The 27,195-nt window shown below is 41.3% G+C and overlaps 2 protein-coding genes across 8 annotated transcripts in view; one reads left to right on the top strand and one right to left on the bottom strand.

The window, feature by feature from the left end:
* Positions 1–729: 729 nt before the first annotated feature.
* On the bottom strand, positions 730–9,844 carry LOC105932177 (endonuclease domain-containing 1 protein). 5 transcript variants are annotated; one of them, XM_012871208.3, is made up of 3 exons: positions 8,429–9,844; positions 1,750–2,006; positions 730–1,612 (listed from the first exon to the last, which is right to left on the bottom strand). In XM_012871208.3, the coding sequence occupies exons 1-3, from the start codon at positions 8,457–8,459 to the stop codon at positions 1,004–1,006; spliced, it is 897 nt and encodes a 298-aa protein (XP_012726662.2). In that variant the 5' UTR covers positions 8,460–9,844; the 3' UTR covers positions 730–1,003. The 5 variants fall into 5 exon arrangements, with proteins under 5 accessions (XP_012726662.2, XP_021176518.1, XP_021176519.1 ...); XM_021320843.2 differs by having other exon boundaries at positions 1,750–1,988; positions 8,429–9,843; XM_021320844.2 differs by lacking the exon at positions 8,429–9,844 and adding an exon at positions 5,871–6,041.
* The window catches only part of LOC105932189 (microtubule-associated protein futsch), a 35,154-nt gene continuing 15,270 nt past the window's right edge, over positions 7,312–27,195 (top strand). Inside the window, exons 1-10 of one of the 3 annotated variants that reach the window (XM_036143360.1) lie at positions 7,312–7,505; positions 12,173–12,252; positions 17,993–18,049; positions 19,429–19,552; positions 23,062–23,118; positions 23,348–23,549; positions 23,629–23,874; positions 23,967–24,104; positions 24,191–24,469; positions 24,565–27,110. In XM_036143360.1, coding sequence (XP_035999253.1) covers positions 19,434–19,552; positions 23,062–23,118; positions 23,348–23,549; positions 23,629–23,874; positions 23,967–24,104; positions 24,191–24,469; positions 24,565–27,110 — 3,587 coding nt within the window. In that variant the 5' untranslated portion in view covers positions 7,312–7,505; positions 12,173–12,252; positions 17,993–18,049; positions 19,429–19,433. The remainder of the gene's footprint in view (positions 7,506–12,172; positions 12,253–17,992; positions 18,050–19,428; positions 19,553–23,061; positions 23,119–23,347; positions 23,550–23,628; positions 23,875–23,966; positions 24,105–24,190; positions 24,470–24,564; positions 27,111–27,195) is intronic. The other 2 variants (XM_012871227.3, XM_036143359.1) reach the window with 2 other exon arrangements.

Below are 27,195 nucleotides of genomic sequence, written 5' to 3' on the forward strand. Positions count from 1 at the left end.
CCTTCATCTTTAGGAGAAAGAATGTCTGCTCCTCTCAGCTCATGGTGTCTCCATACAGACATTTACACAAACTGATGTTTGACTTTAATCCCATTCACTCACATCCAAATGACTTTCATTACAGATTCCAAAATATCTTGGCAGTGTCTGTTTCACGATGATGACCATCCTCTGATCCGTGTTTATTCAGCTGCTGGGCAAAATACATGTTTGCTTCAGCATCCGCCACGATCGCAAACACTACTGTTGCTCCGACACTAGATGGCAGTGTGACAAGAAAAGCAGTGGAAAATTACTGCCGCTAACATAAAGGAGTCCTCTATCTAACAGGATATCTAACAGCCCATATAAACACATGCACAAATAGTTTTGTGCCTCTTGAAGCATCAGATTGAAGGTTTAAGTTTGTGAATTTATTTCATTTTCTCTGACAAAGCTGTCTATTTCCATATCTGACTACACGTAAAAACCTTATCTGGCTTGTAGATGAAAGAATTTAACAAACTGATTATGCATCCATAAAATCCTGCTGAATAATGTAATTAAGAAAAGCTATTTCTATCCTTTCTTAAGATTAAAGGAACAGGTTGCAAAATTCTGCCTCAATTTGAGATAAAATGTCAGATCTTTACCACCAAACACACTCATTTGCTTGCCTTGTGATTGCAAATGTGTCACCTTTGGGTTCACGGCAGGGTTGATGTTCTAAAAAAAACACCACAAGCACAATAAAAGTGGGTAAATGGGGATATTTTATTAAATAATTTCCATTACCTCCCACACATCATTATGATCATATTGTCAACAAAATAGAGTAATATAACAGATCAAATTCACTTACAAATTGTGATCTAATCAAAAGATGATCTATTTATTTTATTGCAGAAACATTAATTCCCTTTCTTATGAGGATAAATTTAGGACTAAAGACTTTTGAAGCAAGCAATTGTGTAAAACACGTGTGTGATCATAGGACTAAGTTTAACTCAGATGGCAGCATCCCTCAGATGGTGTGTTGAAGGTAAAGTGGAAGAGGTGAGGGAGATACGCAGTTGTCATAGAAGATCTGCAGGTTCTGGTCAACGTCCATGTGGTTTTTGAGGAACATCTCCAGCTCCTGCACCGTCATCTCGTGAACGCTGTTCCCCTCTTTGGAGTTCTTGGCCAGGGCCGCGTGGGACGGAAAGAGGATGCGCACGTCGTGGGGCGAGTTGCGGTCGTACTCGGTGCAGCAGTAGGCGGACCACACGTCCTCCGGGATGGCCACGCGGTCCTGGTTGTTGCGGCGGATCGTGTTGCCCCTGGTGGTGACGCCGGTGACGATGTAGGCAGTGCCGCGGCAGAAGTTGTTGAGGCGCACCCGGATCCGCTCCTCATACTCACGCCACGGCCCGATGTTGAACTCCCTGATCTCCGGGACCACGTTGGTCAGCGTGTAGGTGGCAGCGCGGTCGTGCGGAGTGGACTGGTGCTGGTCCGGGTTCAAGTGGCCTCGTTCGTAAAGGACGACGTCAGAGTAGTCATCCAGCACCGCCTGGCTGTCCTCAAACTTCATGTGGAGGTAGCCTGTGGGGAAAGGCATCATGTTCCCATTTCCGTCGATTTCAGCCAGCTGGGAAGACATGAAGAAAAATGTATTCTCTTTCACTTTATGTCATGTTATACCTCACTGAGAACAGCTTCATAAAAGCCTGCGGAGGTTAAGAGAAACATTGAATGAGCATAGGTCTTCCTCTGAAAGACATTTACCTGTGGTTCGTACATCCAAGGGTAGTCAACGCGACTGTCTCCCTCTGTTTTCTTAAAGGTGTAAGCTGAGTAAACCGGGATCCGCTTGTGAGGATCGTACAGCGTCACGAACCGAGGTTTGTCTGCGTAGCGTTGGCAGATCTTCTTGAGCCTGTTGTCGATAATCCCCCGTGGCGGCGTGCCCATGTATAGTGAGTCCTTGCATCTCTCCACGTGATTGAAGTCTTGGACGACGGTGGCTAATGAAAGATAGTTTGCTGTAAGAGCAAGAACTAACAGAGTTAGCGCGCTCATGTTGGTGCCCGTCTCCTCAAAGTCTCACTCCTTCGCCCTTGTGCAAAATGAGACGCTCGCCGTTATGATTTAAATGTCACACAGCTGATATGCAAAGTTGGATCTACGTGGCCAGAGAGCGAGCCTTGGGTTAATGTGGGCGTTAAGGGGATGTCGCTGCTCAATGAACTCAACTGCTGAAAATGTATGACTAAAACTTGCAGTTCACAACAGCAGGACTGACTTTTTTGTTTGTTTCAGGTAGCTCCACTGGTCTTTGAGGTTTTCCCTTTGAGATTTGAATGTATTGTCCAGGTTTCTGTGTCCTATTGACACATAAACCACTCTTTTGGAATTCTATAAAATGTCCAGGTTAAAGAGGCGCTGTTAGAAAGTTAAGCTGAGTACCTATTAAACTCGTGACAATAAAACGGGTTGATCATAAACGCGCTTTATGCCCATCCACTGGCCTCCAAAACATGTTTGAAGTTCTTCAGTTGGACCTGCTTGATCACTGGAGTGTCACAGGGACTGGTGCCTAACTCCAGTGGTTAATAGGAAACACCCAGGGTATACCCTGGAATGGCCGCAACTCTATCACAGGATAAGCATCCATGCACTCACAAGCCTAAGGATAATTAAATGTGACCAATCGACCTAGCATGCATATTTTGTACTGTGGGAGGAAGCCGAAATGCTTGGAGGAAACCCGCACATACACTGGGAAAACGTTCAAACAACATGCAGAGTAGTCCCTGCTGGAATTTTAATTTTAATTTTGGGCCTTCTTGCCTCAAGGCAACAGTGCTATACTGTACCGCTGTGCAGTCCAGGGCTTTGTGTGTAATTGTAAAATGCAAAACTCAATAATCTGCCTCAGGGGTGAACAAAAGGCTCACAGTCCCCCACGTGACCCAGGATACTCCGCTTCTTGGTTTAAATGGTGGTTATCTCTCTTACTCATTGGCTTATCCAATGTGTAAGGAGCGATAATGCATGAAAGTTTGACTAGCAAGAAGTGTAAGTTATTTATTATCAGAGATATAAAGCTTTTAGAGTCTTTGTAGACAAGGAACAGAAAAAGTTCAGCATCTCTTATAAAGTAACAAGTAGTTTGACGTGCATTACAACTTTCTTTCACAACTGCTGTCCATATTGGATATTTGCCCTAGCACTGCTCATTCCCCTTTTGTTTGTGACCAAAAAACACGTAATCCATGCATATTTATATATATATATATATATATATATATATATATATATATATATATATATATATATATATATATTTCAGATTCCTTTGTGATTTATTGTGTGAGGACAGAAAAACAAAAATATAAAGAACCCGTGTTACCCAATAGCACTGTATACTTTTCTGAATATGTATATACGTAATATGTATATACTTTTCTGAATATGTATATATATATATATACATATATATATCTATATATATATATATATATATATATATTATATATATATATATATATTATATATGATATATATATATCATATTATATATATATATAGATATGATATATAGAGATGTAGGTAGATAGAGATATATAGATATATATATAGATTATATATAGAGCTAATATTATGTATTATATGATAGATATATGTTAGTGGCTGATGTATGACATACATACATACATATATATGTATGTATGTTATATATAAATATATATATATATAAAAACACACACACAATAATACACGCACAACATTTGGGTTTAGCTAATAAAAAGTTGCAGAGGAATGTTTATCCCAATTGCTCTGCAACACATACAAAGTGCTCCAGGTCCAATGACTGGAATGTCTGCTGCTGTGCTGGGCTGCCCCCTGCTAAAGTCTGTTTTATGCAAATATAAACTGTCAGATTAGCTACAGCTACAATCCTTCACTGCCCTAATAAGTCAATTTGAGTGACTGAGTGTTGTTGGGAGCAGCTTGCCTCTCTAATCTAATCTTGAGTTATGACAATCATAACTTATGCAGCCGGGGCTGATGATGCAGTTATGGGGACAGACATTTTTCAGCTGTCAGCATTTTTACCAATTAGAATTATAAATTCGGACCAACTATAGATCCGGCCCGGCTGCCCGCTGTTGCTCCTCTATGGAGGGAGGCAGAGGGCTTCTGATGCAGCTACCAAGCCCCCACCCCCCCACCCCTGTTTTTGCTTAGTTCTTCTCGGAGCCAAAAGGCAACAGATGGTAGGTTTTAGTTTTTCTCTATACGATCACTTCCAGTGTGAAGGATGGAAACAGGAGTCTATAGGGTGATTTTCAAATAGATGACAAAATCACTTTAGGCATGATGTTTCATGTGAACTTGCTTTGAATGTGATCAGTAAACATTGCAGAAGAGGAATTGCCCCCGCATATGGCTTATCCATCTGCCTGACTACAGGCATGCAAGTCAGTTTGCATGCCTGTAGTCAGGCAGTCAGTTTGTTTCAGAGCTTTTGTCTACCGGGGTTCTTAAAAGACTAAAAACCAAAACAAAACAAAAACAAAAAACTGGTCTTTATAACAGGATATTGAAATAGCTCATTTTAAAAGCATATTATTACAGTATTTAAGTATAAGCCTAAAATGTGCCAACATGTTGAATCATTTATGGAACAAAATCTTCTCTAGAAATAAATATTTATTATTGTAATCCATTATATTTGTCTGTACCATAGTTTGTCCAGCTTTGTTTTATTACAAGTAACACATAAGTAACTACCGAGATCTACAAGTACCACCATTTGGACAGCAACTTTTAAACAGTAGTATAGCAGGATTTCAGATTCCTTTGTAGTTTATTGTGTGAGGACAGAAAAAACAAAAATATAAAGAACCTGTGTTACCCAATAGCACTGTATACTTTTTTGAATAGGGGGGTTAAATGTCATTCCCAAAATAAGTTCTGACTTCAGGGGCAGATTTTAAACAGCACAGCCACCAGCAGTTCTCCCTGGTCCAGAGTGGTCATCCTTATTTTGAACTGGGAGTTTGAGACATTTTCTTCACTGCACTTCTCTCTTGACTATTTTTTTGATGAAGCAAAATCAAAGTGCTTGAACAGTTCATTCCTTTGGCTGTTTCTGCGTCGTGGTCCTACATCACAGTTCATTTGTTTGAATTTACCTTGCAGATGATTAATATGTATATTACTTTTGTGCTACTAAAGGCAGACCTAGACCTGGTGCCACCAGTGGTACATGTTCCACACAACAATATTTCTATATCAGTAAGAACACTCAATTTTTCTATGCATTTACCTACAATAAGGATAATAATCTCCATGACATCAACATGTAGTACTTAACGTTGTCCACATAGAGGCAGTATACTTCTTTTTTTCACTGGACTAGCATTGCTTCAAACTTGTGATCACTTTTTCCAAATAACCAGGGATGATTCCAAATTCATTAATGCATATGAATGAATAAATAAATAAATTATTATTATTATTATTAACATAAAAAATAAGAATGAAGAGCTTCCCATCCACTCCTAAATAATATTTATTTTGGCAAAACGAAATCAACCAACTATATATTGCTCAGTTAATATATCTATTTAGTTTGACATAATCCCAGATTTATTTAGAGCCAGTAAATGCACGTGATTCGTACTGTTCTTTCTTATTTTGATATGTGATATTGTTTCATTTTGCCCCCCCCCCCCCAAAAAAAATCTTCAGTACTAAAAAGAATTTCTATAATTATAAAAAAAATGACTCCCACATAATTGATCACTGTAAACTTATGGTTTATTTCAATCACAAGCCAGTTTCCAAACACAAGTTACTATGTGAACATGCCACTCAATATGTTAGACAATGCTTACCATATTTAGGCATTGAGGTCAGCCAGGTGCTTACCTTTGCATTTCTTTGTTTGAAAATGTGTCGTGGGGCCCAATGGTTAAATTTTTTTGAAGCCTTTGAAACTTGCAATGCAGTAAATAGGTTTCCAATAAAATGTAACAATGTGGCTCGGGATTTGCCAGTTTCGTGCTGAACTGATTGTAGCTACTCAGCATCTTAAATAATTTATGAATTTCACTCGGATCGTTTCAAATATATAGTTTTCTGGGTATGTGTTGCAGTATAGAAGTGGGGTTCAGTGAGATCACTTTCACTTTAATCTCAACGTGTTCCACTATAGCGGTAGTCTGTTGATGCCAAAATGAATAGCTGGAATAATGCTCCTATTGAAAAACACAGTGAGGTACATGCGAGGTCTCTCCTGATCCACCAGGGGGTGCGATTTAGCAGCTTGTCTGGCCTACGGAGCTGTAGCCCAAAGCCTGCTGATTGGTCGGAATACCCGCATGTGGTCGAAGGCTAACCAATAAGAGTTCAGGCTGATCTGGGTGCTGTTGCTATGGCACTTCAGAGGCACTAAAATAAATAATTTAAAACAGCCCAAGCCAACATTTAAAAAAAAAAAAAAAATCCATCAGTGGTTTGCCTCCATCATTTCACAACCTCGCCAGCGGATCCCCGCGTTTCTCGGCCTCTCCCTGCGATCCCAGGCCCCCCAGGAGCTGTGCCTGCTTTTTATTGGCCAGTGAAGGGTGAAATGAGTAGAGCACTGAGTGCAGCCAGGTCTTGTGTTGTGAGCTACAAAGAGTTTAGGACCCTCCCTCACGAAGGGAGCGCCGAGGCCCCTCCTCCGCTGATTGTGCTGTCACTTGACATTTGAGCTGGCAGGCCCTCTAGTCACCATTTTTTACTCCCTTTTACTCAGGGAGACACACGGATTTCAGAAAGCTTGCATCATATGGAATAATTATAACTTGTGTCGGTTTGCCTCCTTGAACGCAACAGTTCGATACTGTGTTCAGACGACGATTGTTAGAGAAAATCGCAGCCAGGAAACTGGAAATTTCAAACATTAAATGCAAAAAAACAACAGAATTTGGTGTTTTTTTTTTTTTGTTTTTTTTTTTTTTTTTTTTTCAAAGCAGCCTCACGTTTAAAATAGATCTCCAAAAGACAAAAACAGATCTACAACATCTCCTCTACTGTACTGGCCGGGTTCCAGCTCCCTCCCGTCCACATTTGTACTGTACACAGACGCACGTAGGCACACAGGAAGAGAATTAAAGACCCCCCCCTTCTTTATTTCTCTCTGTCTGCTTCTTTCCCCTCCTCCTGTGAAAGATGAGAGCCCCCCCCCCCCCCCCTCCCCTCCGGCCTCCTAACTGGCTCCGGCTCGTCTGACTGGCAGCCCGTGGGCCCGCCCCACCATCCCTCCGTGCACGTGGATAAGTCTGTGCTGCTATGAGAGCCCCAGCATCAGAGAGTGGAGTGGAAACAGGAAGAGGAGGCGAGGGGGGAAAGAAAGGAGACAGAGGAGAGGATCGGGTGAGACAAGGTGGCGAGGAGTGAAAGAAAGGGAGGAATAAGGGGAGAAGAAGGGCTGCCTGGACCAAAGAGAGAAGAGAGAGAGAGGAAGAAAAAAAAAACCAGGAGAGGTAAATGAGGAATGCAGAGAGGAGGAACTTGATGTGCCTATTTTATGGCCATGAATGGAAATCTACTGCATGCATTGTGTGTTAGTAAGAGAAGTGTGTCTGTCTGTGTGTGTTTTTCTATTGTTTCCTCTCTGCTCTTGGGTCATTTTTGCGTGTTTTTTTATTTTTTAATTTTTATTTTTTTATTTATTTGCTGCGCTCTGTCAATGATTTGTCTCTCGATGAGTGTACTGCAGTGAGCGTCTGCAGACCGCTGCACATTCATGCATGACACACAGACACACACACACACACTTACACAAACACACACGCACGCACGCACGAATGCTCACGTGCAAACCCACACTGAGAGGAGGAATGATGAACGTAGTAAAGGAAAACTGTTGCGGTTACACTTGTGGTACTATTTATTTATTTTGCAAACAGGAACATTCAAGCTGTTGAATATGAGCTTGTGTGTGTGTGTGTGTGTGTGTGTGTGTGTGTGTGTGTGTGTGCATGCTGTAGTAGGGAGAGTAAACCCAAGTGCAAGAACTGGGCTGAATTTAGAATAATGCCTAAAGTGTGTCTTCCTGGAACCCAATTCTTCACACAGATTTCACTGTTTCTGATAGACATGTCTGAATGGTTGACAGTAGGAGCTCAACGATCAGGTGACTGTCACCAAGATCAACCCAGTGTATTGCCTTCGGTTGATAACCGGCGTTGATAGCCACCTGGGCAGCCATTTCTAGGTTACCATTCACCACGCAGGCCAGCTGTGCATCCCACACCATCGCATGCATGCACAGTCTTCCCTCGCCCCTGCCAGCATGCTTTATAGTCTTTGTTCCTCAAAAAAAAGCTGGACATTTTGCATTCTTTGCAACAACAACACACACACACACACACACAGACACACACCCCTCTCTGGTGTTGCTGACCTTGCCTTGGTACATTCCTGCACCCCCTCATAGGGCTGAGCTTTATGGAGCGTGTTCCAAGAGAAGCTGCTGCTAGCTGGAAAAAGGAAAAGCGGAGGGGAGGACTAAAGCAGGGGGTGCAAGCGGGGATGTTATTTTTAGAAATGCGATTGATATTCGGCTCGTACTGTACATTGGCTATGTGAGCATTTGAGCCTGGTTACAGGTCTACATCTGATTAAAACCGTGCATGTAATCAGCCGGGGGATTTGGAGGGGCGGGGGGGGGGGGTTGTCACTGTCCAGTTTGTCTGTATACCTTGTTGCTTCCGCTCGATTTGATCTCTTTCCGTCTCTGCTCCTCGTCTTGGCTAAGAAACCACCAGAGGCAGTTCTGGTGTGTCGCAGGCTATCCTTCCCTTTTATGGTATAGGAGCAGGATACACTGCATAAACACACACACACACACACACACACACATACACAGAGAGAAAGATGCACACGGCAAGAGATGCACATCTGCAGTGGTTTTGCTGCAGCTAGCTTAGATGGGCATGAATGTGGGGTTTCTAATGTGATACTGCAGGGGGAAAAAAAAAAATGCTTTTCACATCCTTGGAATATTCCTGTTCGTGTATCAGCGATAGGCATGGGCTGGATACTGGCATCAAAGAGGACTGGGTTTTTTTAAGAAGTTAGTGTTTCGAAAAAACACAAAGATTTTCCATCACACTGCTGCACGGTTCTTAATGAGATCCCAATGAAAGCCCTTAGAGTGAACCAAGTTTTCTGCAACTCTAGAAGCGCAGTGTAACGCATTTCTTCCCCTCCCCCGCATGTTGCTGCATACTGCTAGTCAGCTTGCTAACAGAAGCGTTCTGTACTTGTCACTTGCTCACATGTAAAACATATTTAGTTGTTTGAAGATTTTATTCAATTCAGTGAGGTCAAATTCATATGCATAAAATATATATCATGAAATTGATCTAATCCAGTCCAATCACATACATACATACATACATACATACATACATACATACATACATACATACATACATTGAATTTAATTTGCATGCATTTAATATCGACGCCAGGTAGAATGGAGTGTAATTAAAGGGGGAAAAATAAGCACCCATCTACTAACTACTAGATAACTACTGCAAATGACAACTTCAGTTGTACCCACAACCAGTGGGTTGATTTCATATTCTTACTTAAAGGTAGAGTCAGCATTTTTTCCGGAAGTTTCCCCAAGTCCCTTTTTGGATAACTGCTCATGCCCAAATTGTCTTACCTTGGGATTGTGTGGAAATAAAATCTCCCAAATCCACTCTGGTCTTATTTCTTTCTACTGAGGCCTTCCTCTTATTCTCATAAATGTGTACACAGTTTGCTTCTTGTGACTCTCAGCCATGTCCAAAGTATACGTGAGAGCAGTGAAGCTACAATGCTAACACCGAAGCTAACACCGTAGCCAGCCGCTAAGCTAACCGGATACTGCATGCGCAGTCAGCAAGCAGAAACTAACAGGGAACGAACACGCACACTGGCGTTAACGTGAGTGCGTCAGAATGATTGGCATGTGGGGCAACCATAGATAAGGTGATACCCCCAGAATTTGAGGGACAGAGGCCGGTGAGAGCAGTAACTAATCCCTGCCCTTCGGTGCGAAGAGCACTGATTGGTTAGTTCGTTTTTACAGGTCTGCAGCTCCCAGTGTTTCTGAGCAGGATTAATTGGATTACTAGAACTAAAACTGAAACCTTCAACTGACCAGAGACCAGAATCGGACAATTTTTCTTTGATCGCCTTTGATTGGCAATTAGATAAGATTAATACTTGATTAATCCCTGGAGGGAAACTATTTGGGCACTGTATGTTATAAAAATATGAATATATTAATTCAAAATTCAAACAGAGCAAGCTAATTAAAATAAACAATAGGAATTAAAATGAGTTAGGATAAGGAAATGTGGAATTTACATAGTGTCTGAGAGATGTAATCAAAAGAGCAGACGGCAATGAAAAATGTGGAGTATAAATAACAACTGTAAGTGCAGAAAAGAAAGTAAGTAAAATAGGAATGTAAGTGCGATTGAAAGCTGAATATAATTTTTTTTCCCCCCTATTCATTCAAATGCATCAAATCTGTGGTTTATAAATGTATCAACCAACAGTATATACTCTGATGAATAAATTGAATTGGTCATGTAATTCCTTTAGATTCTGTAGGTTTCAAAACTATTTCCTCGATCAAAGAATATGCAGCACATTTTAGAGTCCTTAAATCCCCATCATACTCATACTTTCGTTTTAGTTGGAAGACCTGAAGCCATAGCCAAATAACGTTCCCACATTATCGACCTCAACATTTAACACTGTAGCATACACAAGTTGATCACATCAGGTCCCAGGTTGCCACAGATTTCTTTTTTTAATATGTCAAAAAAATTCTTCCGCATGAACATTGCACCTCAACGAGTCATGTTTGCATCACTTCATGACCTCTGTGACATTATCAGAGCAACTCTGATTAGATTTCACAGGAGTGACCCACACATTATACAGATGATATACTCACCTCGGGACACTAAATGCTTGAAAATGAAAGTGACTCATAATGCATCTCTTTCGGACCGATTAGTTCGGCTAATTAATACCTGACCATTTTGCCAGGTGGTTGACTCATCCAAATAAGACAAAAGAAAACTAAAGTACCGAGTCATGACGAAGCAGAATACTGTGAATTCCACACCACTATACATGCCCTATTCAGAATGGGAATCCATTAAAAGACGCATATGTACTTCAAAGACATGACAGTCACACACAGTCCCCTTCATTTCCTTCTCCTCTTTTAGATCCACGCAATAAATGTAATGCTAGGATACATGGCAAGATAGGAAACAGTGTTGGTTAATATCAAAAACATGCCTGATTATAACTGTAATCAAAATAACTGATTATTCTACCAGCATTGGGGATAGCTGTGGTTTTTCTGTTTTTAAATAAAAACAACTTGATCATGTTATTTTTTTTCTTTACAGTTGTGATTAAATACCATGAAATTGTTGTATTTCTATGCAAAATAATCAGACCGCAAAATTCTCATACCAGGCCATGGCTTAGTAGTGCTGCTATGCAAATGTAGTACAAAAAGTAGAAGTTTAAAAAAAAAACACAGACAGTCTCCAGACCCCACCACCAACAGCCTCTCCTTTCTGTGTCAAAAATCGCACACAAACGCAAACACTCCCCTTCCTCGCTGGAGGCCTTCCTCCCAGCTCTGGACTAAATGATATCATCGGTTGCCAGGGATACAGGGGCACAGCGTGCCGAGTGAAGGGAGGGTGGAGACAGAGCAGACAGAGCTGTTCACATTGCAAGAAAGAGAAAGCAAGAGGCTGGGGGTATTAGGTATCGAGTTAAAAGAGGGAGCCTTGTTGAAACAAGTAAAAAAAAAGCAGAAATGCATAGCCATGAGGGGGGGAAGACAGGTTGTAAAAATGCCTGAAAGCCCTTTGAAAGTTGCTCATGTCATCTTTCTTTGTCTCATATGTTAAAGTGCACATGTAGACACGATTTAGATAAGAACAGGGGGGAAAAATAGGAGTTACAGGTAGACCCTAGGGACTCCCTTGGTTTTGAGATAATAAAACCTTCCTTGTACATCTGTGCACCAACTGGTCTCGGTATTTCCTAAAGCTCTGTACTATGTGTGTTTATGTGCTTTTTTCTTTTTTTTCTTTTTTTTTTTTTTTACCAGTTCACAGCTATTTAAAGGGATCTGAAACTGCACCGATCTGGAGTCTTTCTATTCCCGTCTGATAGCAACATCACTGCAAGGTAGGACTGGCCGACACAAGCGCCTCATGTTTACGGTTCAAATAAATGCCTCCTATTTACACCCAGCAAACAGGAACAGTGTGGCTAGCAACTGTTTAGCGACAACATAGGAGAGAGGAAATACGTAGTGTGGCACAGACTAGAGTAGGACAGTGAAAGGCAGCGTGCTTGTTTGAAACAAAGGTGTTACGACAGTGCGCTCCTACGTGTGAAAACCGCTTGTGCTGCACATTCTTTCCTAAAGGTTGCCTTGCTGTGAAGGAGAGAGTTTACCCAACAGCAACTTAACCCATTTTGCACATGAGATCATTTTGGCCTAAAGGCTGGATTCCAGATGTTTTGAATTAACCCCCGGCGCATATGGCTTTAATATTGGACGCACAGAGCCGCTGTTGTGTGGAGTCTAGCTTAAGCTGCGGTTTGCTGACTGACAACTCCGCGGACAGCACAGCAAAACAAAAGTGTGTGTTCCAAGCGTGCAATGGCAGGGAGGGCTGACGACAGATGGACTATCTGCTGTCGGTGCAGGCAAGCAGCTCTGGGTCCCAGGCACAGTTAGTGCGAGTCGTTGTCTGAAAGTGCTGCAAAACCGGACACACAGCCACACACAGTTTACTAGTAAAATGGAAAGGCGTTAAGCTCACAGTAACCTCCATTGTGACTGGGACAGTTGGACATTGATGTTGATCTCCCTTCTTTAAAGCTCCAGTGAGAGAGTCTCAAAAGTTCGGCAGCCATGATTCCAACGCAAGAATGCTGGGAAGCACTTAAAGCTGCATTTAGAAAGCGTTTAGAAACAGCATTTATCAGCATTCAAAGAAAACATCAAAATCTTTGTTCAGGTTGAGGGAGATGCTGTGACTGTCGCACTGCTTTATTTACACTTTTTTGGGGGCAAAGCGGTACACTGCAAAAACGGGTCTAAAAATAAGTAAAATGTTCTTAAAGTTAGTGTATTTGTCCTTGATTTGAGCAGGTAAAAAAGATTATTTGCCAATGGGATGAGTATTTAGACCCCCAAAATAAGATATTTAGACATCCTGCACTTGAAATAAGGTGATGGAGATGAGTTGTTCCTATTATAAGTGCAAAAATCTTATTCCATTGGCAAATAATCTTATTTACCTGCTCAATTCAAGGACAAATACACTCATTTTAAGAACATTTTACTTATTTTAAGTTCCGTTTTTGCAGTGTACCTAATTTTGAAATGGAAGGGTGCCGATACAGGGGTTTCAAAACGGTTACAAATGAAAAATGATACCCTGATATGTGCAAAGAAAATTCTGTGTAATATACTGACTTGAGAGGTTGCATATTAGTAAAAAGAGCCCAGCTGTGTGCAATTTCATCTCAGTATAGAACAAAGCTGCAGAATACACCAAGCTGTAATCATCTTCACAATGACAGTGTGGCTAATATCACAAAGGACTGCTTGGATGTAAAAATTGTAAGATGCTATATTCTAATTGTCATGTAATGATTATCTGTATATCTATGATATATCAAGGGCAGTTGGCCTTGATGATATATGATATAGAGGCCTTGACAGATCAAAGCCTCTAACTGGCCTTGATCCCCAAATGCATGGCTTTAACAGCTGAGATGCTAAAGACCATCTGACACAGCTGGGACACTGTCAACATAAAGAAGGAAAACTTTCCAGAGAATGTAGATTATTTGGAACTGATATCATACTTGCAATCTTCTGCAACGGGATTGAAGTTAAGCATTCTGTGAACCGTAAAATGGCCAATGTTCAGTCCGTTATTGGGAAAATGGTAAGAGTATGGTAACACTGCAAACCTACAAAGACATGGTTGTCCAGCTAAACCATCATGCAAAATGCTCATTCTGCATGTCACCATGAACACAATGATGTCCCTGTGGTGGCAGTGTCATGTCATATGATGATCTCCTTAGCAAGAACACGTAAGGAGTTAAATACAGGGCTGTCCAGAAAGTGAACCTCATCCTAAACATTCAGCCACAGGTAGCCTACATTAGGATAGTGTTTAGATTAAAGCAAATTCATGCGTCACAATGGTCTTGTCAAAGGTCAGACCTAAAAATAAAATTCTTCGCATTCTCACTTCTTATCTGAAGTGAGCTTGAGTTGAAAACTGAAGAGGACTTGACAAAAAAATCAGTCTTTAGATGTGCGAAGGTAGTAGAGACATACCCCAAAAGACTTGCGGCTGTAGTTGTAGCGAAAGGCGGTTCTACAAAGTAATTAGAGTAGCTGAATACAAATGCATTTAAAATTTTCTAGCGTTTCACTCATAAATAACATTAAAGGGGCCTAGTCACATAGTATGCCAATGAATTTCTACGCTAGTAGCTCACTCTTGTTGCATACAAGGTTTTTCCGATTAAATTAATGTACCCTGTTGGCTTATATAATTTTATTTATGTGCTTTACGCTTTGTTTTTGCTCTATTTATTTGTAAATAAAGAATCTTTTTTTGTATACTTAACATAACAAGACCACATTACCAGAAATATATTTTGCATGTGCGCAATGAGTAAAGAAGGAGAAGCACTGGAGCCCACATACATATACAACATTATAATGATATAAAAATGAATAAATACAATCATAAGTATCAGTTTATTCTCACCTGTAATGCCAGTAGATCTGGCATGTACTGTGAATCAGTTGGTACAAATCCATGCAGCACATGAATTGGACATCTTTTCTGAATTGCCCCACTAGGGTGCAGCCTCATCGGCTTCGCTGTCAAGCGCCACCAAAGAATTACATGAAAAATAGCGAAAAGTCTGCGATTTTAAGGAGAATATGATCAAAAATTAGGAAATTAGATAAAAGAAATTACTTATTACAAATGACTGAGTGAATCACAAATTATATTATGTTATCATTATATATTTTCTTTCCATGATGACAAGTGAGGCCTGGCCTCACTTGCCTCCTCTGACTGCACGTCACTAATATATATAAATGCGGCTGAGAGAAAATAAAACGTAAATAACCCTAAAGATCGGGTTGGACTTTGACCACGGCAAGCTGTCACTTTACTGCAAGGCATTGTAGGACCGTCAACTCGCTCTAACAGTAGCAGCATCAATAGCCGCCATCTTGCTTTCTGATAGCTCCGCGGTACTGGCGGCATAACGACGGCAGATGGCACAGCAATGTTTATGTCTGCTGATCGTACCCAGTGCAAAGTTCTTTTCATGCTCAAACAGGACAGTAAACACTATCAGGACAAAGGCTTGGCATATATTGTTTTAGTTGAAGGTGAAAGTTTCTTTGTGTTTTCTTTTTACGGTCAAAGTATGTCACATTTTTTTAGATTATCTACAGCTCTAGTGGCTCGCTTTTTAACACAGTAGGCTGACAGGAAGGGGGGTGGAAGAGGGGTAGACACATGCAGCAAAGGACCGTGTGTCGGAGTTGAAACGGGGTGGACTGCGTCGAGGACTAAGGCCTCCGTACATGGGTCGCGCTACCCTCTGTGCCACAAGCGCGCCTGACTGGGGTCCTTTTAGCTGACTTATTATCTTTCCTTTAAACATTTGGGGTAGGTCTATGGGCTTTTAAAAGCATAGCATGTAATGCACAAAAATCATTCTCAGATAATTCAAATTTACCTTCCCAGGTTTGCCTATTTTGAGCTTATTTAGAAATTTGCTTGGACTCTTATGCAAATATGCAGTAGCTGGCCCTAAACTCAATATTTTGAGTATAGATAGATACTCATCTTTAGTGAAAGATTGAAGCACAGCATTTTTTATGTGGTCACAGTCAAATGACTTATCCTGTTCGTGCCAAACACCAAAGCAAAACACACAAGACAAATCATACATCTATGTTATCTGTTGATTTGCAGTGAGTAGTAGGGACATATCTTAACTTTAGTAAAAGTCTTTTGGCAAATCCAGCGGTGCATTGTAGGTCATTTTCACTAAACTACAATTTTCTTAGGTATTGTGGCTGAGACAATGCCATCAAAAATAAAATGAAGTCACACATCTCTGTTCTCTGTGACTGTGAGAGCGTGCACGGACACATGTTTATTGCAGCCAACAGGAAAACACTTGTTCTTTCAAGCAGCCTTTCTGCAGCGTGCACACTGGGAAAACCAACTGGCTCCTCTAAAAATGAAGAGGAAGGAGCTCCCCTTAGTTAGCTAGGTGAGGGTTGGCATTGTCTGGGGTTGCTAGGTGAGGCAACAGTGCCCACGACGATTGTGACATAACAATCAGGAGGTTTTTAGAAATGGCTTGTTCTATAGACACTAACTAAACGTTTAAATATTACCAAAACACTGTTGGATGGGGGGTATTTTAGCACTAAGGAATAGTTCTAGAAGCAGTACAGACCCTATTGGAAGTACCAAAACATGCAAAAAGTGAATTTTACATGATAGGTTATTTTTAAAAATCATAGTTACCCTTCCACTTTTATAGTTATGCACAACTTCATGTTAATCTAGCAAAATGCAGAAAAGGAGGCAATGTAGCAACTGATGGCTCACAGACCAGCACGTGAAGATAAACATTTGTAATCTTACTACGTGTTCACAAAATAGCACTGCATGCAAACACTGGCCCACTCTGCTTTCTCTTTCTTTTCTAAATGTACATCTAAAATCGAGCGAACGAGCCAAAAGGGCCTGAAGCAACGGCAGGAACGAGCGTCTGGCTTTAGTTGCTCTAGCAACTGGCTTGGCTCCTGCTTACTTAATTTCATTCAGCACTCACAGAGAGGTTAGCACAGTGCAGCAGCTGCATCGCTTACACCACAAACAAACCTGTGGAGGAAAAACATGTAGTAAAATAAAGACGCGCCACGAGGGAAGTGGTGAAACGTTGCACGGCTGTTCTTCATACATGTTATAAATAGCCGGGGTGGGGGGGGTATTGCAACTGCATACAGCGGTGCAGCTTATCACCCGATCAGCGGGCTTACTTGTTCCATTTAAAATGTCAGGAGTCCCTTAATGCGCGAAAACAGGGAGATTAAACAAAGGAACAGAAACTGAAAGAATGACCAATCTGACACCTAACATGGTGTATGTGTACATTAGTGGTCTCCAGGCAGCGAAGGAGCTCGCCGTGGCACAGGAAATGGCTGTACTTAAGGCAATTTATAGGACAGGAAGTACAGTTCCACAGAATTAGAAAGCTGATTAAAAGCAGAGAGGCTGGACGGCCTGGATGAACCCAGGCATAGGATGTCTGCCGTGGACGGGAGAAAAACGCCGCATCTCCAATTTTCCTCCTTTAGCTTCTAAAGGGTGATTGCCATGTAGCATGTCTGTTGTTTTCTGAACGGCCACCGGCTGTGGTGGCCGCTGTGCGCCACTGATTAGACAAAGCCTGAGTTCGCAGTCCTACTGTGGCCGACTGATGATATGACCGCTGTACGGACACAGGGCGGAGGAAAGTACAGCATGAGATGCATGCAGAACAAAAGCCCAATTGGTGTAAGGCAAGGCAAGGCAAATTTATTTATATAGCACAATTCAGTACAGAGACAATGAAAAGTGCTTTACATGATTAAAATATAGGAAAATAAAACAGAATAAAAGCAAGTAGGGATAGTGTAGAAAAAAAAAGAGGTGTTTTGACCATCACAGCTACCCAGGACAAGAAGGTCATTTTAAACGGAAACTTAAGTGGCATGTAGGTGTGGAGCTGATTTTAAAGATGCATGACTGACTGCAGATATTTACTGAGTGATTCTTTCCCAATGCGTTTGTGTTGTTCGCAGACTGTCTCTTGCGCTCACGTGTGAAGTGGAGGGACCTCTAAACACCGACCAAGACTGGTAACCACAGAACATTTGTTCCTGTTTCGGTTAACACACAAGTACTTAAAGGGCAAGAAAGCTTTTCATTGCAGCACCGTACACTGCCACATTTAGTAGTGCACCTGGTAAAGATGGGTAGAAAGCCTTATAGTAATTTAGCTTTAGATGCATAATCTCGCACTGAAATAAAATTAACAAATTAACAATTTTATTATCTTCATTTGGTGTTGAAACATCCAGAGTTAGGAAACAATCCTTTTATGAACTTTTGCTCCCCCCTCTGCTGGTACTTCTTTCGATCTCCTTTTACCAGTAGGTCATTTAGTTTCCCCCGTAAGAATACACAACGTCAGAGCATGCGGTTCCTCTTTGCACAGTCTCTCTAGATTGTCCAGATCCTATCTTCTCTGCAGCTCACCCTTCAGGTTTTATTTAACATTACGGTCTGGAAGGTGAGATGGCTGTAGAAGAAGGATGATTTTGTGCCCATTTCTTTGTTGATTACACAACATGTTTTGGATCTTGGTTAAGTTAAAAGCCACAGGGGCCAACCTACTTTCAGTTTTCTTGCATAGTCCAACACACACACACACACACACACACACACACACATATATATATATATATATATATGTATATATATATATATATATATATATATATATATATATATATATATTTAAAATGTTGCCAGATTTTAAAAAGTGTGCCTCAGGAAGATTCCCATGACCTTTGGGAGAGACGCAGGCCCTCAGCACCGTAAACCTCCAATGTACTGAACAGGGGGACTAAGGTGCTTTTCCCTATAAGACTTGTTTTACACAAGACTCCCCAGAAGTGTTTGTTGCTGAAAACCCCCAATCTCCCGAACTGCTCCAGTAGAGTTTAGTAAACATTATATGACATGGATATATATGATGTAGGCAAGTTTCCCCACTGCTGAAGAAGTAAACTGATTTGTGTTACTTGAACGGAATATGATCTGGTCTTTATCACTTTGCAGCATGATTGAGACAAATATATGTAATATCTGTTCATCTCTCAGACAAAATGATAGATTATGTGCCTACTATTAGTTATTTTGATCAAGTTAGGAAATTAAAATATATGCAGTCGAAATGCTTCAGTTACATTTATTTGTAAAGGGATTGTTGAGGATGTACTCATTGTAGTACCAGCGATTTGGTCACAAGTTTTTCCCCAGTAAATAAAAGTAATATTTAAAAAAAATAGTTTTAGAATATAAATTTGCAATACAAAAACCCTTCCTTTCAAAGTTTTTTTATGAAACCTATAACAAACGTACCAGTAATTGTGGATTGTGAATTGCTCTTCTTATTCAGTACGAGAGTAATTATGATATATCCAGTTTCACACCACTCTCATCTGTCCTTCAGGCTGCATGTATCACCCAGCGGAGCTCTACTCTGGCCGGAACACATGGGTCCCCTACCCAGCCGGAGGACCTAACAGAGGACAATGGCCGCCTGTGAACCGCCGTCCCTGGAGCCACACACAGCGGTCAGTAGCACTAATAACACACTTGCAAAAAATAGCTGTTTAACACGTCATTGTTGAATTGAGAAGGACAGGATTTAGTTTACAGATATATATTTTTAGTTAGTATTAGTGGTATTCACGTTTCTCCTGGTCATGCTGGTGAAGGCTAGTTGTTACAATGTACATGTGTGGTGCAGCAGGTGAACCCACTGCAACTAATTTGCACGCACTAGTGAAAAAGGAGAAGTGAAAAGGTCTATTGCTCAGATGAAACACTTTTGAGCCAGCAGGACAAGGAAGTCACTGAGCTGAAGCGGGCTCCCGTGCGTTAAATGCGAGCTTCTAGGGTATTGCACACCACTCTTCTAAACGACGTTGTTGTGGTTCTGCTAATTGAAAAAAAAAAAAATGAGAGTTTACCATTTGCAAGCACACACAATTTTGTTTCCACAGCAGTCACACAATATCAGGGCAAAAAAAAAAAAAAAAAAAAATCTTTGTTAAGCCTGTTATGAACGTGTTTACAATTGGGAAGCCGTAGTTGCTTAATGAGCTGAGTGACGGGGGAAGATAGCGGTAAACTACAGCGAAAATATTTATGTTAACAAAGGGACTACAGCTTTAGGGGATTAAAACCAAATAGGAGGTTAGATTTAGCATTAGACTTTTGTCTCTAGTGTCTCTGAAGCTTGTTATTTATTTATGTGTTAATGCTGGACATAGACCACATCATAATAGTAAAAACCAGCCAGAATAGTCTCTTTAGCTTCTAGAACTGGGCCTGTTGAGATGCATTAAGAACATTCCCCATTAAGTATAATGCAGAATGAGAGTTCGCAAACTGTTTTGAGCATGCACAAAATCTCCATAGCCAAATGTCTTGCAACTTTGGACACCATGGCTGCGATGCTCACAGGTTTCCTTACAAAAAGTAACGTCTGTGCCTTTTGGATAGAGAGGCGATACCCAACAAATGTTCGGGATTCCCTCCTTTAGGTCTGCTGATTGAAGGAGAGCCGAGACTGAGAGACCCCTAATCGTCACAGGATCACTGTCGCTTTTTAACTGTTCAGAAGCAGGAATGTAGAATAAATAGAAGCTGCTGGTGGACTGACTTTTTTTTTCTGAACCCGCTGTCGAGGCTGATTCTAGTACCACTTCATGGAGCTGGCTGATTGACCGAGACTCTGATGAGCATATTCAGGGAAATCTCTCATTCCATCAGCAGCTGGGATAATAAACTCTATGTGTTCAAAAAATAGCAAGGGTGAATGAGACAGTAACTACCTCAACTGCTGCAGTCTGAAGCTACATCAGTATAATGAAGTTTGGGTGGAAATGAGCAGATACAGTGAAGATTTATCAGGTGTTTCTTTAAGAAGTTGGGATCACTGTGTCAGCAGATATCTCAGTCGATAAAAAGTTTTCTTTTCATGCATTAAATTAATATACAGCAACTCATCAAGGTCAATGACAGTTCTTGCTGCTTTTTGCATTTTATCTGTAATTATTAGAAAGATTAATTGTTTAAAATAATGCTCCTATAGACATCTCCTTTTTGAGTATTTTATAACCCTCTGTAGAGAGCTACCCTTAGTCAAGACTGAACTCCAGCTGATTCTAATGACATGATAACCTTTAAAAACAACTACTGTGACAAACTTTTATTATTAGTTGGGATTTCCACATTAGGAATTTCTCTGTGAAACTGACTTAAGTCAATTATAGCAAATAGGCTATGATCGGTACCAATATACATATCCATTTAATCAATTAGAATATTACTGAAAAGGCCATTTATTTTAGTAACTAAATTTAGTGAAACCCCTTTTATATATTAAATACACACAGACTGATGTTTTTAGGTCATTGCTTCTGTTAATTATAATGATTTTCTGCAGGCCATTAATGGAAACACATTTAAGATTAAAGTTTTACATGAGACCATTACAAAAAAGAAAAACTTTTTTTAGTACAGAAATGTAAGATTAATAAAAAGTAGGATCATATTTAAGATTAAAACCTGCCTACAGGTAGTTACTTTCAAAGGGTACTTTTAAACTGTCAAACCAGCCCCATCTGAATGCATATTGTAATTTAATGAGTATGACTGTATGTTTGAAAATCCATTAGCTTAAAACTGCAACACAAAAACACCTTATACATTATCTAAATTACTATTCTGATTGCTATCAACCTGAATTACTAAAATAATTTATTCTGATGCAGTTGCAAGTAGAGAGATTAAATCCAAAACCATCATCAGCTGAATACATGTTAGCGCAATGGTCATCCAAAACAATGTTGCCATTAATTTTTTTTAAGTACATATTGGTAAAAAAAAAAAACTGTCAAAAATAAACCGATGCCAGCTGACATTAAAAATAGTTCAAAAGTAAACATATTGATTGCTCAAGTTAATAAATAGTATATATAAAGCCCTTTTCACAGATAAAAAAATCACCAAGTTCTTCACAGTAAATACTGAAAAGATCTCTTATATTTTTACCTTTACATAAGGTAAAAAAACAAGATAAGAAATTCCTTTATTGACCCACAATGGGGAAATCCGTAATAAAAAAAGCAAAAAGTCAACATAAAAAGATGGTTTAAAACATAATGAAACGATTAAAAAAAACAATGAAGGAGAGGCAAGAGAACCCAGTAGTGCCCTATTAAAGGCCTGTTTCTAAAGGAATGTGTTCAACTGCTTTTAAAAGTAACAACAGTGTCTAGACAGCGTAAGGAGAAGGGCATTCCACAGCATGGGTACAACTACTTCAAAAGAGCGTTCCTTTTCATGTCAAACAAGGTTTTTGGACCACAACAGCCACTGCCCAGCAAACCTCAGACGGTGGGTTGGGGTGTAAAGCTGTAATCCATCATAAACATAACCCTAAATTTGACTGTCGATGCTATTGGGAATTGAGAACAAATGTTTTAAATGCGGATTTAGAAATTTGAAAACTTTTCCAGCTCTGAGTGAGATGAACAAAACCCTCTAAACTATATTTAGTGCAATATAAAATGAAATAGTGGACAATTTGAAAACTGGGATAAATAGGTGTTAACTTGGTCATTACAAAAATATAAAAACACATTGATCAATTCAGCAATTTTAACATTAAATTTTAACATTTCAGCTATTATTTTTCTTAGAGCATAAATGCCTATTTATATTTCTAATGGGGTAAATATTACATTTGACAATTTTCAGAATAATATAAATCAGCCTTCAGTAGATTTTTGGACGATAAAATAAAATTGAAATGATTAGTTGTTCAGAATCAGAAATATTTTAATAATCCCAGAGGGAAATTACTGAAGTGACCTAGATATAAGGAATTTGATGAGAACATTTTTATCTCAATTGGTTGAAACTTGACTCTGAATTGGCGCAAGCGATTTGAGACTTGACTGCAACTCGGCATAAACGACTTACACACTTCTGAAAATCTCTGTTCTCAAATGAGCTGAATTATTGCAGAATTAAATAATTTTAATTTTAATCTGTGTCTTCCTCTCTACAGATGCCAAGAAGGGCGCAACCAGTCACATCATTCACTATCAAGCCGTATGTATAACAGGTGAGTTAAATAATATATTGATAAACACAGATATGTGGCATTGAAAATAATGTGTTACTTAAAACCCAATGATGAGGCGACCTCATCCTGTCGGGTAAGCAACAGTACAACATTCAATGTTAAGATCTGGGTAGAGCTCATATTTGTGTAGCAGAACTGCGCTAAATAACTGCTGCTTGGTTGCTCAAGCTGAGTTCGGCTGTCTTTTTGTTGTTGTTTTTTTGCTTAGAGGGGACAGATCAGTCAACCATGCCCATGATAAGGGCATCTCAAAGGGCCATCGACAGCTGGAAAGGATTTGGGATGGTAAAGAGCAGCAATTTGTCGGCCCCGGCTGGCATCACAACTCCCCACGCTCATTCACCAACCAAAGCGGTACTAATGGTTATCCGACGGGACCCGGACAGAGCTATGACGACTGGCAGTATAATGTCAGCAACAATCTGGTGAGAACCGCCGACTGGGGAAACCTGTGTTTTAAATTAACAGTTCTTTTCTTGTCACTGCTAGCAAGGGGATCCTCGGTTGAATCGCGGTAGCAAAGAGTTGCCGTCCCCGACGGAGAGATGGGGTGCGTCAGACCACCACAGGAGCTTCACGGGCAGAATGGCAAACAACAGGCACGGACCTTGGAAACATCCAACCCCCCACCAGCGGAGAGAGCAGCTGCTCCATCACAGCCCACCCCCACAGTACCATCTAACTTCGAGGAACGGATGTCCACCCAAAAGGAAAAGAGACTCGGACCCTGATCAGGTAAATGAAAACACGCCTTTTTTTCCCCGGTTGAATAAATGTTTCCCACGTTTTCGTTTACGTGAAACAATATCCCCTGTTTCTCCATACAGTCATCTCATCTTGGGTCAAGGCATGTATCTCCACCTGCCCATGCCCCATCGTTGCCCAGCCACTACCGTTGCAACCAAGATGACAGACCGGGTCCCTGCCATCGCTCTGAACACAGGACCTCAGCATCACATCAACAGGTAAACTACACCAGTCAAGAAAAAAAAGAAAACTAAATCTAGATCCATTGCCACTGACATCAGTTATTATTTCTGGAACGCACCAGGAAACCTCTGAAGTGCGGATGGGAGGTCATGGGGTTAGTAGCTCAGAACCTCCCAACCAGAGTCTTGGCAGCAGACCACCACATTATGGTCACAAAGGGAAGGTCGAAGGCAAAATCTCAGCTTCACCAGCAGACCACACCCGTGTGCCTTACAGCCAGCAAAATCATCACTACCACCATCAGCGGCACACAAGCCAACAGAAAGTTCCACAGCACAACAAATCGCCACACCCCCTGGAGGAAAAGGACTTACGGAGTCATCATCACAAGCAAAGCACAGTAAGAGATAAGAATTTTAAAATCAGCCTCACAATTCTAAAACAGCACACAATTTATTCAACAATCAACTTAAATCTATACTTTTCACATTTCAGGAAAACAAGCGCTCTCATTCAAGGATCAATTCAAAGGATTCAGCCCTCTGCAAAAACTCTGGTGCCGCCAGTTCCCCCTGTTCATCCCCTGTCTGCAGTCCTAAAGACGGTCGTTCCACTTCCAGCAGTCCCGGTGCTCCCTCCAGTCCGTCCTCATTCACCATGACCAGCTGCAGGAAAGATTCAGCAGACGTTCAACCACGCCCTCTCAACGAACAGCAGAAATCCCACGCGAGTCCCAGTCACATCCACAGACCTAGCCTGACATCCACCGCATCACATGTGTCTCGTTCCGGCTCGAAATCCAGGTTTTCAGATCCCAAACACAGGAAGACCTCAGTCTGTTCACGACAATCTCCTGTCGCCAGGCCAAGACCGAGCAAGCCTGAGAAAGGGACGGAGGATCTCAGAAAAACCGAGAGCAAACACAAGAACAAGCTCATGAAAAAGGAGAAACGGAGTGAAGTCGCAAATGGAAATGACGAGGAAAGAAAAAGAAGGAAGAAAAGAGAAGAGAAAAGCATGGATGAAAAGAAAAGAAAGAGAGATAAATCACTTAAAAAGGACAGAAAGTTGCGTTTGAAATTAAAAAAGATTAAAAAGGAAAAACTTTCTTCCTGCTCCGCTTTCCCTCTTCCAGAAAATGGCAGAATGAGCGAAGCGGAGACAACATCTCTGTCAGCAGATGATCAAAGCCAGTCACCCCTAAAACACAAGATCAGGGAGAGGAGTGAACAAGTCAAAGGAACACTGGACAAGTCGTCCACTGAAACCCCTAATGCTAACTGCACTTCCCAGCATCCACCTTCAAAGTCCAGACAAATTCTTGAAGAGAGCAGTTTTCCCACAGAAGTACCAAAAAATGGACACGCCACAGACTCTATATCAGACTCTGTCAGTCTCCCTCAGAGCAGGAATGACACGTCGTATTCAGAAGATGGACCAAAATTCAACTCTGTTCAAATATTCCCTTCAATCTTACTCAATGCCTCAGCGGCTCTCAGCAGCATGTGCTCCATCGGGTCAAACCAGGCACTTCATGGCAAAGAAGAGAAGAAGGTGGGAGTTCTCAATGCTCCAGACCTTCAGCCCGAGGCTGTGCTGGGTAATCTCAGTGACACGGGGGACAACCATGCAAACACTCCCCCCGTGCTCAGCTGGCAGGGCTCCCCTGTTTCAGATTTTGAAGAAGACGAGGAAGAGCTCAAGAAGGGTGTAATAAGTAGACCTGTTCTGCAGCCCAGCCCCACTCAGTGCTTGTCTCCTCTCCCTGTAGATAGTGAATGCAACGACGATTTGGATCCTTGTAACAGTGAATCCAACGGCTATTCCCACGACAGCCCATCCGAGTTCTGTGATTCACCTTGTGAAATCCAAGAAGTTGTCAAGGAAGACAAGGAAGAGCAGGCAAGCAGGAAAACGGCTGGCTTGCTCCTCAATGAGCTCCATCAGCATAAGGCGGGGTTGGATGATGTCTTCAAGAGCCTGGCCACCTTCCTCGAAGGCCAGAGGGCGTCATGCCGCGGTGGTCCTTTTGGAGGGGCCTCTTCTAGAGGGGTAAAGTACTCATCGTCCTTAACAGTGGCGTCCCAGATTCACTGTGATGAGAATCAAGATCCTTCCCGCAAATCGACTCCCACGGCCTTCTGCGAGTCTAATAGTCAGTCACCTCCGGATGCTACCTCGGACTCACTTTTAAAGTTCCACGGTCTGCCATATCGAAAAGATCCGGTCGCTCATCCCAAGGTGCAGGAGAAGCAGGAAGAGACTGAGAGCTCCTCAGATGACAACCAGACGGGAAAGAATAAAGAGAACCTCCGGGAGAGAACGGAGGGCTCTCTGAGTGCAGAGTTGAGAGTGACCACGACTCATACAGCCTCGTTCACCAGTGTCATTACCGTCTCCACCAAGGAAGGGAGAGAAAACAGGAAAAAGTCCAAGCACGCCGCTGCAAAGAGGAAGAGAAAGCATAAGGATGAAGGAAGAGACGGAATCATAAAGAAGAAGCTAAAGAAAAAGGAAAGGAAGGTCAAAACTAAAGCGAGTCATATAAAGGATGTGCACAAGATGGATTTTTCCTCCTCAGTATCAGTCATTTCCAAAAGCTCCACCAGACCTCTCGCAGACAGTATGAAAGGCCAAATTCCTCAGGAAAATCAAACAGCATATGGCAAAGACATTAAGAGGGTCAAATTGGACACTGGGGACACCAATGTAAAGATGGAAGTCAGTGAGGTAGGAAAGAAGGCAACCACAGACACCAACACCTCAAACACAGGAACCTCAGCTGTAAGAATCAGTACATCAGGTCAGTCAGGTGCTAACACGCCGGCGAGCAAACCCCCCTGCTCCAATGGTCCAGTGGACCCCCTGAAACTTAAAGCATTGTCCATGGGCTTGGAGCTTAAGGAGCTAAAGGTTGTCCTGGTCAAAATGGAAAGTGCTGGAAGACAAACGTTTAACATATCAGAGCTGGAGGAACAAAGGATCCCAATGTCCAAGCTCAGCATTGAAAACACAGCGTTTGAAGTGGTCAGAGCATGCAAGTAAGTGGTATTCGCCAAAGTCCTTATGTGCTGTTGAGTAGTTTTCAGCGGTGTTGTTTATGGACTTCTGTTGTTTCTGCCGTGT

This window comes from Fundulus heteroclitus, chromosome 11 (assembly GCF_011125445.2).
Source record: "Fundulus heteroclitus isolate FHET01 chromosome 11, MU-UCD_Fhet_4.1, whole genome shotgun sequence".
NCBI classification, from domain to species: Eukaryota; Metazoa; Chordata; class Actinopteri; order Cyprinodontiformes; family Fundulidae; genus Fundulus; species Fundulus heteroclitus.

What these genes read in the sequence shown, in the direction of transcription:
- LOC105932177 (XM_036143361.1), bottom strand. Translation starts at nt 2,043, where the DNA reads ATGAGCGCGCTAACTCTGTTAGTTCTTGCTCTTACAGCAAACTATCTT. An exon ending in CTTGGATGTACGAACCACAG is followed by an intron (nt 1,613 to 1,749) that starts GTAAATGTCTTT and finishes ATGTCTTCCCAG; the next exon opens with CTGGCTGAAATCGACGGAAA.